Below are 14580 nucleotides of genomic sequence, written 5' to 3'. Positions count from 1 at the left end.
TGTTGATCGCAGGAGAAGGGGAGGCGTGCACGCTCCAATTGGCTGCGAGTGCCTGCCCATCAAACGGAGGGGGCAGGCTGATTGTGCGAGTTCGGAAATATGATTGGATAGCACTGCTGGCGGTCTTGGGAGGGCCGGCGGTAATTGGTCAGACATAGGGACAGAGGCCCAGTGTTGTGTTGGGCGGCGAGCAGACGAGCCGTGGTGGCGTGGCTGCCCCGGGAAGATGGGTGGCGGGTTGTCCCGGGGCCGGTGGCTGACGGCCGTGCGGGTGCAGCCGGGCGTCCCCTGCGCCTGGGAGCATCAGCTGCACGCCCCATCTCAGAGCCCGTCGCGAAGGACCGCGGCGGCGCCCGCACCCGCGGGCAGCAAGAGTCATCTGTGGGCTCGGTACAGTGACATGAAGCGGCTGGTGCGAGGTAGGAGGGAAGGTTAAGCCGAAAGGGGATTTGGAAGGGTCAGAGACGGTAGATCATATCCCTACCCACTCTTGCCCCATCCTGTATGCCCTCCTCCCCTTTTGCCACCCTGCCCCTCCCTCACTCCCCTTAGCCTTTCACGCTCTCACCCCCTCTACACCCCTCCCCACTCTACATACCTGCCCCTCCCCTCCACCCTCTCTACCCGCCTGCCCCCTCCACTCCACCCCTCTACCCACCTGCCCCTCCCCTCTACCTCTCTACCCAACTACCTCCTCCCCTCCACCCTGCCCCCACCCCCACCTCGGCCCCCAATCCTAGCCCTATGTCCCCCCCCCACTCCCCATATCCTCTATCCCCCAATTTCTACCACCCTGTCCTCTCCCACTCCCTCATCCCCTCTACCCCTTTCTCCCCCCTTTAACTCCCTGCCCCCTTCCCTCCATCTCCTCTTCCCCCTCGGGTCCTCCAACCCCTCTCCCCCACCCTCCTCTGCTGTATACCCCTCGTCCTGTAACACCGCGTTGGCTCGCTGTGTCCTAGCTCAGGGTTGTTTAACGCACCCCGCCATTGGGCATATCTACAGGGAGCGCTGCCACACCAAAGCGGTGTCCGTCATCAAAGACCCTCTCCACCCAGGCCATGCTCGCTTCTCGCTGCTGCCGTCAGGACGGAGGGACAGGAGCCCAGGTTCAGGAACAGTTACCCTTCAACCAACGTGTTCCTGAACCAGCGTGGGTAACTTCACCCACCTCAGCACTGAACCTACAGACACTCTCTCCTGTTCTCAGTTTTACTTTGCATTTTCACAGTTTACTCTCTCACACTGTGCTTGTTGGTCTACGTGTGTGGTTTTTAATTGATTCTATTGTATTTCTTTGTTCTACTGTGAACAGGGTAGTATATGGTGACTTATTGTAGTGGGATAATAAGTTTACTTTGAACTTTTAATGGGCTGGAGGTGCCTATCGGAAGCCATACATGTTCCTGGAGCATCGTGCGGTGTTCCGGTGTGTCTATCCGGCCGCTGACTCATCACGGCAGCTCGTCCCTTATCTCCTCACAGATGAGAGCCCCGCTCTCAGCCCTCGGCCTGTGCAGCACGCCTCTCATCACTGCTCCCAGCTGAGGAACACACTCGCCCCATCTCCACCCTGCCAAAGTAAACCCACCCCAAGTCCAGCTGTTAGTCTCCAAGACCGGGCATTAAGCATGAGGCCTTCCTTGTACCCACAAGCCGGAGTGGACGAGCCTTCTTGAAGTTGATTCTCCCCAGGATTGAATCTGCATTATCGGGATGTTAAGTCGTTGAGGTACAACACTATGCAAAAGTCTTAGTCACGTTAAAAAAAAACTCTGTAAAATGAGATGCCTTCAAAAATAATGAACTGCAAAGTTTACGATAAAGAACAGTAAACAGAAAAAATCGTAAATCAATACTTGGTGTGACCTCCCTTTGCCTTTACAACTGCATCGATCCTCTTAGGTACACTGTCCTGCAGTTTTTTCCAAAAAGAAATTGGCTGGTAGGTTGTTCCAAGCATCTTGGAGAACTTATGATAGTTCCTCTGCAGACCTCGGCTGTCTCGCTTGCTTCTCTCTCTCCAGGTAATCCAGACAGCCTCGATCAGAGGCCACGCCACCCGAAAACCGTATAAAAAATATCCAGGGTGCCTAAGATGTTTCACAGTTCTGTAGAACAGGGTAAACCAGTAACAGAATGCAGAATAAAGTGTAACAGCTGCAGAGAGAGTGCACCGCAGATAAACGATAAAATGCAAGATCGTAACAAGGTAGATAGTGAGGTTTTGAGATCCGTTCAAGAGTCTGATAACAGCGGGATAGAAGCTGTCCTTGAGCCTGGTGGGATGTGCTTTCAGGCTTTTGTACCTTCTGTCTGACTGGAGGGGCGGAGAGAGCAAGTGGAGGCTTGGCGGGATTATGCTGGCTGCTTTTCAGCGGTGGGATGGTGATGTCTCTACCGAAGGAGGTGTAAGGCTCGTTCTCGCGAGTAATGGGGACAAGGAAATGGCAGGATAACTGAACAGCTATTTTGCATCAGTCTACACTAGCAGTAGGCTGGAAGATCAAGAGGCAGAAGTGAATGAAGTTGCTGTGACTGGGGAGATGGCGCTTGGGGAACTGAAAGAAATTGTGGAGGCATTAGAATCAAGGATCAATGAATTCCGGCGTGGTTCCGGAGGGTTGGGAAATTCCGAGTGTCACTCCAAGGAGGGAGAAAGGAAGCTATGATGACAGTGGTTGGGAACACGTTGGAGTCGATTGTTTAAGGATGAGGTTTTGTGGTATTTGGAGGCACGTGGCAAAATAAAAATTGCCAAAGCCTGGTTTTTGCAAGTTAAAATCCTGTCCGACGGATCTGTTGGAATTCTGTGGAGAGCCAACGAGCAGGATAGAGAATCGGTGGAGGCTGCCTGGATTGGAGAGTGTGAGTGATGAAGAAAAAGTTGGACAAATGTGGGTTGTTTTCTCTGGAGTGGTGGAGGCTGAGGGGAGACCCGAGAGAGTTTGTAAAGTTATGAGTGGCATAGAGAGAATAGGCACCTGGTAGCTTTCTCCCTTAGGGTTGAAATGTCTGATGCTACTGAGAGGGGGTAGGTTCAAAGGAGATGTGAGGGGCAAGTTTTTTTTTAACACAGTGTAGGTGCCTGGGGTGGTGGTAGAGGCAGATTGAATTGCTTTATTGTTGTCACATGTACCGAGATACAGTGAAGATCTTGTCTTGAACACTGTCCTTTCAGATCCGGTCATTATACAGTGCACTGAGGTAGAACAAGGGAAATCAATGGCAGAATGCCGAACGGCTGCCGAAAAAGTGCAGCACAGCTGAACGGTAAGGCGCAAGATCGTAACGAGGTAGATTGTGAGGTTGAAGAGTCCGTCTTGGCGGACAAGAGGTCCATTCAGGACTCTGATAGCAGCAGGCTAGAAGCTGTCCCTGAGCCTGGTGGGACGGGCTTTTGTGTCTTCTGCCCGATGTAGAGGCGGCTGGGGTCTTTGATGATGCTGGCTGCTTTCCCGAGGCAGTGAGAAGTGTCCATGGAGGGCGGGGGTGGGGGCGCTGAGCCGCGTCCACAACTCTCCGCGGTTTCTTGCGGCTGCGGGCAGACCAGTTGCCCTGATGCCTCCGGAGAGGGTGCTTCCTGCGGTGCGGCTGTAAAAGTCAGGGTTGACGGGGACGTGCTGGATTTCTTTAGCCTTCTGCAGACGTCGCTGAACTTTCTAGGACGTGGTTGCAACAGGACAGGCTGACGATGATGCTCCCTCCTGGGAGTTTGAAGTGCTCAACTGTCTTTGCCTCAGTCGAGAGGAGCACGTTGTGTGGAAGTACTTGAACTTCCACTGTCAGACACTTGAATGCACAGAAAATGGAGGGAGATGGACCACTTGTGGGCAGAAGGATTAGGGGTTAGCATTTTATTTTTCAGCGATACGGTACACGTTGACCACTGAGCACATGAGGACGCAGAACCCCCACCACCCAGGCCGTGCTCTCTTCTCGCTGCTGCCGTCAGGTAGAAGGTACAGGAGCCCCAGGGCCCACACCACCAGGTTCACACGCCACAGTTAATCCCCCTCAACCATCAGGCTCTCAAACAGAAGGGGGTAACTTCACTCGTCTGTTGAGATGTTCCTGCAACCAATGATCCAAGTTTGTGCGTGCGCGCCGTTAACTCCTGGTCGAGTTGCTGGCTCGACACTCAACCCAGGCACGGCTGGAGAGCGTGCAAGGGAGCCGGCCGGACTCGAACTCGGGACCTCTCGCCCCGAAATCCATCGCTGATGCCGCTACGCCACCATCCAACTTTAAGGGCTCTTTATCTCATGTTCTCATTATTTATTGTTATTTCTTAAATATCTGCATTTGCACAGTTTGTTGTCTTCTGCACCCTGGTTGATCTTTCACTGATCCTGTTACAGTTACTATTCTATAGATTTGCTGAGTCTGCTCACAGGAAAATAGATCGTCAAGTCAGGTTTATTGTCATTTAGCTATATACAGGTACACCGTTAAACGAGACAACGTTTCTCCAGACCAGGGTGTAAAACACACATAACACGCAGTAACTTAGAAAAGTAAGGATAAAATCTACAGATGAATTATGCAGAGATAAACACAGTAAAGTGCACAAATTAAATATTGTAGGGTCCAAGACAAGTTATCTGGTGTCACTTGGAATCGATGCAGCAGGGAGTTCAGAAGCTTACTGGCCTGAGGGAAGAACCTGTTTCCCACCCTGACCGTTACTGCTATTATGCATTGGAGTCTCCTGTCTGATGGTAGAAAGTCAAAGAGGTTGCTGGATGGATGAGTGGGATCCTTAATAATTCTGAGGGCTCTATGTATGCAGTGCTCCCGATTAATCCCTACCTAATCCCGGGACAATTTGCAATCTACCCAGTATGTCTTTGGACCCGGCGAATACCCACCCATTCTGTGGGGAGGATTCTTGGCCGCAGTGTCATTGACGTTCACACCCGGGAGCCTGAGGTTCTGTATTTTCAGACATCGGCTCTGTTGAATTGAGCTGGTGACAGAGGTATTTAAGAACCTGTTAGACACAGAGAAAAAAAAGTCGGGTAATTTGATGAGGTGTAGCCGAGGTCAAGTGAGGACAGATCTGAGGTCTGATTGATTCAAGAGGCGAACCGAGTTGGAAGGAGGAGTGGCCCGAGGTTTGGACGAGTTAGGCGCCGGGCCAGATTGAAATGGTGGGGGTGTCGGGGGTCGGAGGCGAGGGACAGGCCAGTTCGGCTCACTGCTCCGCGGGGTTTGCTTGACTCTGTGAACCTCTGGATCGGCTGCAGAGATGCCTGGCATTGTGAGCTTCAGCTCTGACTGCTGTTTGCTTTCATCGTCTGCATGATTTTGTCTCCCCTCGATTTTGACGGTCTTTTTATTTAGGGTTCGTTGTTTCGTGGCTGCCGGTAAGGAGGTGAATCTCAAGGTTGTGTAAAGTATACATACTCTGATAATAAATTAACTTTGAACACGCAGGGACTTAAGGGGGATTGACCACGTGCAGGCAGAATGGATAAGGTATTAATTGCCTTAGGCTATGTCCACACTACACCTGATAAATCCGTAACAGAAGCTGTTTCTCTTTGTTTTTACCCTCCGTCCACACTAAAATGGCGTTTTTGTCCCCCGATACCGGAGCTTTTCAGAAACGCTCTCCAGGGTGTGTAATTTTGAAAACACCACTTAGGCAGATCAATGAGGACGGGGTAACCAGAGAAATCTGAAAACACTGACAGACGTTAGCGTGCCATTTAATTGTTTACTTGAACACAACCTAACAATTTCATGAACAATGGCAATGAGACTGAAGCCGGAAGAGTTGGAAATGTACTCACCAAATACTTTGACCCATAATTTACTGAATAAATAAGTATACTCACTTTTCCCTGTTTTCTGTCCTTGCTCGTATGAAGGTGGTTTACCTATTTATGCAAGTACTTCCCTGACAATAGATGTGTAACAGCCTAATGTAACATTGTATGGAAATACAAGATAACACTGATGCAGACATGTTTCATACATTTAACAAAAATGTTTTATTAATGCAACAGAGTTAGTCAGTTTTTCAATGTTTGTCATCAGCCGGGTCAATCTGACCGTGAACTCCCTGTCGGTTGCCTCCATACGCTCTAGTATTTGTTTTTTTTTAGTTTTAAGTTCTCCTGCATGAAAGCCAACAGCTGCCCATCGTTTTAAGTTTTTCTAGTCTGTAACTACACAAACGCGCACTTTTACGGCGAAATTTGACACCAAACATGTCGCTTGTTTTCACTAGATGTGTCCAGCGCAGGAGGAGGAGATTCGCCAAAATCTCTGTTTCAGTGTGGATAGAGATATTTTTAAAAACGCATAGTGCGGTCTGCTATCGTTTTTAAGTGAAACCGGCGTTTTTCAAAATGATCCGGTTTAGTGTGGATGTTCTCCACAACACTGAAGGGCCTATTCTGCATCCCAAATTCTCTTTCCTTTATCCTGATCCGAAGGATGCGGCAGTTTAGCGGTCTATAGCTCGGGGCATCGGAGTCCCTGCTGCTGCTGTAAGGGTTTGTACGTTCTCCCCTGAGCTCAGCATGGGTTTCCTCTTGCTTCCACTCACAGTCCAAAGTCCTGCCGGTTAGTATGTCATTGTCCAGCGATTAGGCTGGGGGTCAGTCAGTGGGGTGTTGGGCCGGACGGGCCTATTCCGCTCTGTATCTCCAGATTAAAAAGGATAAATAAAAGATAGCTGCTATATCTCGGTACACCTGACGAGTAAACAAACCCTATCTAATCACATCTTGCATAGAATAGTGGCCTGGCTCCTGAGTTATTCCCCTTTGACCATCTGAAAACTTCCCCTGGGGCAAGGGGGAGGGTTTGCATCCCTGCTCAGGGACTGTGTTCCGTTCCGCAGCTTGGCCCGACTCCTCTTCCCCTCTGTGCTGTCGGTGGTGGAACTGGTTTTCCCGGTTTCTCCTCCCTCCCTGGGTGGAACTACACCCATGCAGCCAATTAACCTATTAACCTAATGCGCTTTTTGGAACGTGAAAGGAAACTGGAGCACTCGGAGTAATCTCTCACGGACGCTGCTTACGGGCAGCGCCGGGAATCGAACCCCGGCCACTGGCACTGCAGCAGCAGCATTGTGCAGCCCCCTCCGATACTGCTTCCCACCCCTCCATTCCCTCAGTGTAGGAAGGAGGATCACTCACCTGTACTTGCTAGTTCCTGTCGGGATCCTCTCCGAGGGTGTGTGGGTGAGGGGGTCGAACCTCGTGGTCTGCTCAACCTGCCCCTTACCCTGAGAAGCAGGTTTCCCTGCGGATTGGACACCTCCTTGACCTCTTCTGCTCCGAGGAAAATGGCGACAGACTGGGTATTCAGATCTGGATTAGATTATTGTCCTCTACGCTCGGTTCCTCCGGCGCCTGACGAAGTGGCCGCTGAGTGCGCGTTCCGCTGCCGGAGCCCATCTACTTTGAGCTCTGACGCGTCGTGCGTTCGGAGACGCTCTCCTGCACGCCACCGTTGTAACGCGGAGTCGTTTGAAATGCCGTCGCCTTCCCGTCAGCTCAGACCAGTCTGGCTGTTCTCCTCCGACCCCTCTCATTCACCAGGCGCTTTCGACCACCGACCTGCCACTCTCTGGACGTTTTTTGTTTTACGCACCATTCTCCATAAACTCTAGAGGCTGTTGTGTGTGAAAATAACAGGAGATCAGCAGTCGTATTTGCATTAACAAGCAGGTGTGCAGATATACCTAATATACTGAGTATATTCGTAGTGTTGTTAATACATTTACTTTGAATATACGCTGCATTATCAACTTTTCAACCATTTTCTGCTTTGTTTTCATAACTGTTATTACCATTTGAACCATATTTCTTCTGTGAATGCTACACACGGACGTTCATTACACACCCCTTCCCCCCCCCCCCCAGTGTATATTCACTGGCCGCTTTATTAGGTACACCTGCTCGTTAATGCAGATATCTGATCAGCCAATCGTGTGGCAGCAACTCGGTGAGTAAAAGCCCGCCGACACGGGCAAGAGGTTCAGCGGTCGTTCAGATGGGAGAAGGTTTGGGACGTGGAATGACTGTTGGTGCTGGATGGGGTGGCCCGAGCATCTTCGCACTCCTGCAATCTTCACGGCATTGTCTGCAGTTTACAGAGAATGGCGCGAGAAACAAATTTAGGAATCCGGGAATATATACACGGCGCTGGAAGAACTCAGCAGGTCAGGCAGCATCCGTGAGAAAAGAGTCGCCGACGTTTCGGGCTGAGACCCTTCATCAGGAATGGTGGGGGGGGGAAGAGAGGGCTGAAGCCCAGTAATAGAGATAAGGGAGGGGGTAGGTTCCAGAGGCGCCGGGTGGAGAACCAATCAGAGGAAAGATAAAGGGGGGAGGGGGAGGGGATAAGCATGAAAGAACTGTAGAGATAAAGGGACAGAAAGTTGAAAGGGAGAGAGGCAGAGAGGGACCTGGGATAGGGGGAGGGAATTACCGGAAATTGGAGAATTCAGTGTTCATACCACCAGGCTGGAGGCTACCCAGACGGTAGATGAGGTGTTGCTCTCCAACCTGAGTTTGGCCTCATCATGGTAGTAGAGGAGGCCATGTATGGACATATCTAGATGGGAATGAGAGGCAGAGTTGAAGTGGGTGGCAACCGGGAGGTCCTGTCTATTGTGACAGAAGGAGATCATCAAAGATACCCTCATCCACCCGCACTTCAGCCCTTAACCCATCCTCCTGTCACCACAACAGGGACAGGGTTCCCCTTGTCCTCACCTACCACCCCACCAGCCTCCGGATCCAACACATTATCCTCCGCAACTTCCGCCACCTTCAACAGGACCCCACCACCCAGCACTTCTTTCCCTCCCTACCCCTCTCAGCTTTTCGCAGGGATCGTTCCCTCCGTGACTACCTGGTCCACACGTCCCTCCCCACAGAACTCCCACCCGGCACTTATCCCTGTAAGCGCAAATGCTACACCTGTCCCCACACCTCCCCCCTTACCACCATTCCGGCCCCAGACAGCCCTTCCAGGTGAGGCAACACTTCACTTGCGAGTCTGTTGGGGTCATCTGTTGCATCCGGTGCTCCCGGTGCAGCCTCCTCTACATCGGCGAGACCCGAGGCAGATTGGGGGACCGCTTCGTCGAGCACCTCCGCTCCGTCCGCCACAATAGACAGGATCTCCCGGTTGCCATCCACTTCAACTCTGCCTCTCATTCTCATTCCGATATGTCCATACATACATGGTCTCTACTGCCATAATGAGGCCAAACTCAGGTTGGAGGAGCAACACCTCATCTACCGTCTGGGTAGCCTCCAGCCTGGTGGTATGAACACTGAATTCTCCAATTTCCGGTAATTCCCTCCCCCTATCCCAGGTCCCTCTCTGCCTCTCTCCCCTTTCAACTTTCTGCCCCTTTATCTCTACAGTTCTTTCATACTTATCCCCTCTCCCCTTTATCCTTCCTCTGATTGGTTCTCCAACCGGCACCTCTAGCCCTTCCCCCTCCCCATCTCTATTACTGGGCTTCGGCCCTCTCTTGCCCCCCATTCCTGATGGAGGGTCTCGGCCCGAAAAGTTGGCGATTCTTTTCTCCCGGATGCTGCTGCCTGACCTGCTGAGTTCTTCCAGCGTCGTGTACGTTTTCTTTGATCCACGGCATCTGCAGCTGTATTTTTGAAATTTAGGAATCCAGTGTGCAGCAGTTCTGTGGGAAGAAATGCCTTGTTAATGAGAGAGGTTGGAGGATAACGGTCAGAGTGGGTCAGGCTGACAGGCGACTGTAAGTCAGCCACGCATTACAATAGTGGCATGCAGAAGAGCGTCTCTGAAAGGGTCAAACCCTGAAGTGGGCGGGCTGCAACAGCAGGAGAGACACTGAACATACGCCATCATTTGCTGCCTTGCAGGCATTTGCAGGGAAAGAAAGAAAGACAGTAGAACTAAGGGAAAAAAAACGATGCAAAAGTGCAAAAAGAAATCCTAAGTTTGACAATAGAATGGGGTTGTAAAGTAATTTAACTGAAAAACAGGCCCTTCTGCCCAACTGCTCTGTCTTATCCCTGGAGTCCCACTAGGCTTGTTCCAAAGTGAGCGAGGTATGTTGAGTTCAGGAGTTCAAAGAGGGTTGATAGGGTATTCTTGCTTTTCACAGACGGCCAAGAAACAGAAAAAAATACCAAATGAATGACAAAACATTAGAACCCCCAAAGCCCCCCTCAACACACACAGGCATCAACTCCTCTTTCCCCTTCCCCTATTAGTTCTCAGGCAAGCAGCCCCCCCCCCCCACCTATCTAACAAGCAATAGGAAAGCCCCCAAAGAGGTCATTATCTAGAGTCCTAACACTCCGACATCTCAGGCAGACTCTGTCCCTCACTGGTGAGGGAGAGAGAGATCGCTCCTGTAACGGCGAGAGGGGAGACCTACGGCTTGCTGTTTTGATGTTACAGTCAGCTGCGTCACTTGTCCTCGACTCGAGGACCTGCAGACTCTCTCTCTCCATCGAGATTTGGGATTTTCATGCCTTTGCTTCTGACATTGTTCAGTTCTGATTGCCTCATTACAGGAAGGGTGTGGAGGCTTGGAGAGGAGATTCACCAGGTTGCTGCCTGGATTAAAGAGCATGGCTCGTGAGGGTATGGGGCGCCATGGTAGCATAGCAGTTAGCTATGACAGGTTGGGGTGTCAGAGTTCGGAGTTCATCTCTTGCACCCTCTGTAAGTAAGTTTGTACATTCTTTCCCCATGACCCTGTGGGTTTCCTCCGGGTGTTCCGGTTTCCTCCCACGGTCCAAAGATGTACCAGTTAGTTGGTTAGTCGGTCATTGTAAATTGTCCCGTGATTAGGTTCGGGTTGTGTCGAACCACGCTATAATGGGACAGATTAGTCAAGCTCTCTCTGTCTGTCTCCCCCAGATCTCGTGCCTCCCGGGGTCTGCAATCTCCTGAACTCGTCAACCATCTATGCCAACAACGAGGTGTGTCTGGGAGACATCGAGGTGTACGGCTTCGACTACGACTACACGCTAGCCCTCTACTCCAGCTCGCTCAACGCCATGATCTACGACACTGCCATGGACATCCTGATCGAGCAGTACAAGGTGGGCGCACGGGGGGCACCGGGCCTCAGGACTCCACCCGCGGGTGAGGGGGTACAGACCGCACTGACCATCCCTGTTCCCTTCTCTCCCCTTGCAGTATCCGCGGGGACTCAAGGACTACACGTACTGGCCGGACTTTGCCATTCGCGGACTTCACTATGACATCAACAAGGTAGACGCGACCCGCCGCATTCCCCCCGCCCCCGGGGAGCAGCGGGAAGAGACCCTGCCTCGAGATTTAATCACCACCTCAGTCTGTCCACCCCCCCTGTCTGTCACTCTGCCCTCTCTCTCTCTCCCCCCACCACTCTACACCCGCTATTGCCCCATGCTTCACACTGACTACCCCTCTCTCCCTGCAGGGGATCCTGATGAAGATTGATGCCTTCCATTACATACAGATGGGCTCCGTATACAGGTCAGTGTCACTGTATCCGAGTGCCACGTAGAGCATGGAGATCGACAGCACATTACAGGCCCTTCGGCCCACAGTGTCGTGCTGACCTTGTAACCTAGAATTTCCCTCCCGCCCGGCCCTCTGTTCTTCTCAGCTCCATGTGCCTATCTGTCTCTTATTGTATTCGTTTCCCCCACCGTTTGCTGGCAGTGCATTCCACGCACCCCCACTCTCTCTGCTTGGAGTCCATTGTCTCTCTCCCCCCCCCCCACAAGACCTTTTGCACCACCCCAACCTCTTCAGTCCGCCCCTCGGCTCGCTCCCGTCCACCCCCACTCCCAGGGGTCACCCTTCCCTCACTCACCGGAGTAGATGCCTCCTTCTGTCTGCGCCCCAACCCTCCAGACCCCACTCCCACCTGGCCCGCCCTGATCTGGACTGTCGGATGCCCACCGCCACTGCTGTAGTGAGAGTAATTCGGGTAGGGGTTGTCACCGCTGCCAGCGGCCGCTGGCTCACAGGCTGTCCCAGAGCGCAGAGCACCTCACCCACCCCCTCACTCTGTCTCTCTCCGCCAGGGGTCTGCAGCCGGTGCCTGATGACGAGGTGCTGGCCATGTATCACGGCACCCACCACATCCCCCTGCAACAGGTCAGCGGCTTCTACGGCAAGGTGAGGCTTCCCGGGCACCCCTCTCCCTCTCCTGCCCTGCCTGTGGCCTGACTCTGACCGCCCTCTCTCTCTCTCTCTCTCTCATCGCTCACCCCCATCCGCAGGGTCCGGTGGTCCGGCAGTATATGGACGTGTTCTCCATCCCCGAGGTCACCCTGCTCGCCATCACCAACGACTACTTCCTCAACCACGACATCGAGTTCGACCCCCTGCACCTCTACCGGGACATCACGGTCAGTGGCAACGGAAGGCGGGCCGCGGAGGCGACGGGCAGCCGACCTCTTTGTGATCTGGGTTGGCAGGGTGGCAGTGCAAGTGCTGCTTCGATTTGATCTGTGTGTGCGTGCACGCACGCGTCTCTTTCTCACTTTGCGTCTGTCCTCGTTGTTCGTCCCGGGTCCCTCTCGATCTCTGGATCTCCCTCGGTGTGTGTGGACTCTGCCTGTTTCTCCCTGTGTGGGTGCCCCCACCCCCACACGCCAGTCACTCCGGCTCCCTCCCACATCCCAGCGAAACTGCGGGGTCGGTGTGTGTTGGTTGGGTGGGGGGGGACAGCGGAGGAGAGCATGGGGCAATATAGTGCGATGATTGCTGGTCGAAAGGTGGGACAGTGGATGGGGCGAAGGGAATATGGAACAAAGACAGTTTTGGGTTGGAATGGTGTACTCCTGTTCCTGTGCCTCTGGCTCAAGGGGCAGAATGGCCGCGGGATGAAATCCCCGGTATCCACCCCACCAGCCAACTTGTTGCCCGAGCTCTTCTCATCCTCTCTCCTCCTCTTCACAGGATGCCATCGCACAGGTTCACATCAAAGGATTTATGTACAAGTGGGTCATGGAGGACCTTGGTAAGTCCCGTTCCATCACACACTCCCAGGGTCAGACACAGAGTGAAGCTCCCTCCACACCGTCCCATCACACACTCCCGGGGTCAGACACAGAGTGAAGCTCCCTCCACACCGTCCCATCACACACTCCCGGGGTCACACAGAGTGAATCTCCCTCCACACCATCCCATTACACACTCCCGGGGTCAGACACAGAGTGAATCTCCCTCCACATCATCCCATCACACACTCCCAGGGTCAGACAGAGTGAAGCTCCCTCCACACCGTCCCATCACACACTCCCGGGGTCAGACACAGAGTGAAGCTACCTCCACACCGTACCTCCACACACTCCCGGGGTCAGACACAGAGTGAAGCTCCCTCCACACCATCCCATCACACACTCCCGGGGTCAGACACAGAGTGAAGCTCCCTCCACACACTCCCGGGGTCAGACACAGAGTGAAACTCCCTCTACACCGTCCCATCACACACGCCCAGGGTCAGACACAGTGAAGCTCCCTCCACACTGTCCCATCACACACTCCCGGGGTCAGACACAGAGTGAAGCTCCCTCCACACACTCCCGGGGTCAGACACAGAGTGAAGCTCCCTCCACACTGTCCCATCACACACTCCCGGGGTCAGACACAGACTGAAGCTCCCTCCACACCGTCCCATCACACACTCCCGGGGTCAGACACAGACTGAAGCTCCCTCCACACCGTCCCATCACACACTCCCGGGGTCAGACACAGAGTGAAGCTCCCTCCACACCGTCCCATCACACACTCCCGGGGTCAGACACAGAGTGAAGCTCCCTCCACACCGTCCCATCACACACTCCCGGGGTCAGACACAGAGTGAAGCTCCCTCCACACCGTCCCATCACACACTCCCGGGGTCAGACACAGAGTGAAGCTCCCTCCACACCGGCCCATCACACACTCCCGGGGTCAGACACAGAGTGAAGCTCCCTCCACACCGTCCCATCACACACTCCCGGGGTCAGACACAGGGTGAAGCTCCCTCCACACCGTCCCATCACACACTCCCGGGGTCAGACACAGAGTGAAACTCCCTCCACACCGTCCCATCACACACTCCCGGGGTCAGACACAGAGTGAAGCTCCCTCCACACCGTCCCATCACACACTCCCGGGGTCAGACACAGAGAGAAACTCCCTCCACAGTATCTTGTCACACCGTACTAGGGTGAGGCACAGAGTGAATCTCCCTCCACCCTGTCTCGTCACACCCTCCAGGGGTGGGGTGAAGAGCTGTGCTCTCAGTTCTGTCTTTCTGATTTCACAGAGAAGTACATTCTCCGCGGTGAAGAGACGTTCGCTGTGCTTCAGCACTTGGTGAAGAACGGCAAGACTCTCTTCCTCATCACCAATAGCCCATTCAGCTTTGTGTGAGTGTGATTCAACTGATCTTTCGTCTGTTGCTTTGCTTTCCCCCACCCCTTCGCCTTCTATCCAGCTCCCGTTGAGAGGTTGTGGTGAGCTGTCCCCTAGACTGTGGGGAAGGGGCTGTTCATGAAGAGACTTCACTGGATGACAGTGAGGGAATGGCCAGCAGATTTCCAAGTGGAGCTGGGGTGAACCCCT

The 14580-nt window shown here is 53.2% G+C and overlaps 1 protein-coding gene across 1 annotated transcript in view; it reads left to right on the top strand.

The window, feature by feature from the left end:
* The first annotated feature begins 156 nt into the window (after window positions 1-156).
* The window catches only part of LOC132380563 (5'-nucleotidase domain-containing protein 2-like), a 36027-nt gene continuing 21603 nt past the window's right edge, over window positions 157-14580 (top strand). The window contains exons 1-8 of the mRNA XM_059949464.1: window positions 157-419; window positions 10888-11072; window positions 11170-11244; window positions 11435-11490; window positions 12048-12141; window positions 12246-12374; window positions 12928-12988; window positions 14282-14384. Coding sequence (XP_059805447.1) covers window positions 227-419; window positions 10888-11072; window positions 11170-11244; window positions 11435-11490; window positions 12048-12141; window positions 12246-12374; window positions 12928-12988; window positions 14282-14384 — 896 coding nt within the window. The 5' untranslated portion in view covers window positions 157-226. The remainder of the gene's footprint in view (window positions 420-10887; window positions 11073-11169; window positions 11245-11434; window positions 11491-12047; window positions 12142-12245; window positions 12375-12927; window positions 12989-14281; window positions 14385-14580) is intronic.

This window comes from Hypanus sabinus, chromosome 24 (genome assembly GCF_030144855.1).
Source record: "Hypanus sabinus isolate sHypSab1 chromosome 24, sHypSab1.hap1, whole genome shotgun sequence".
Taxonomy (NCBI): Eukaryota; Metazoa; Chordata; class Chondrichthyes; order Myliobatiformes; family Dasyatidae; genus Hypanus; species Hypanus sabinus.
The sequence above is the reverse complement of the archived record's forward strand: the minus strand, read 5'-3'. Positions and strand labels throughout refer to the sequence as shown.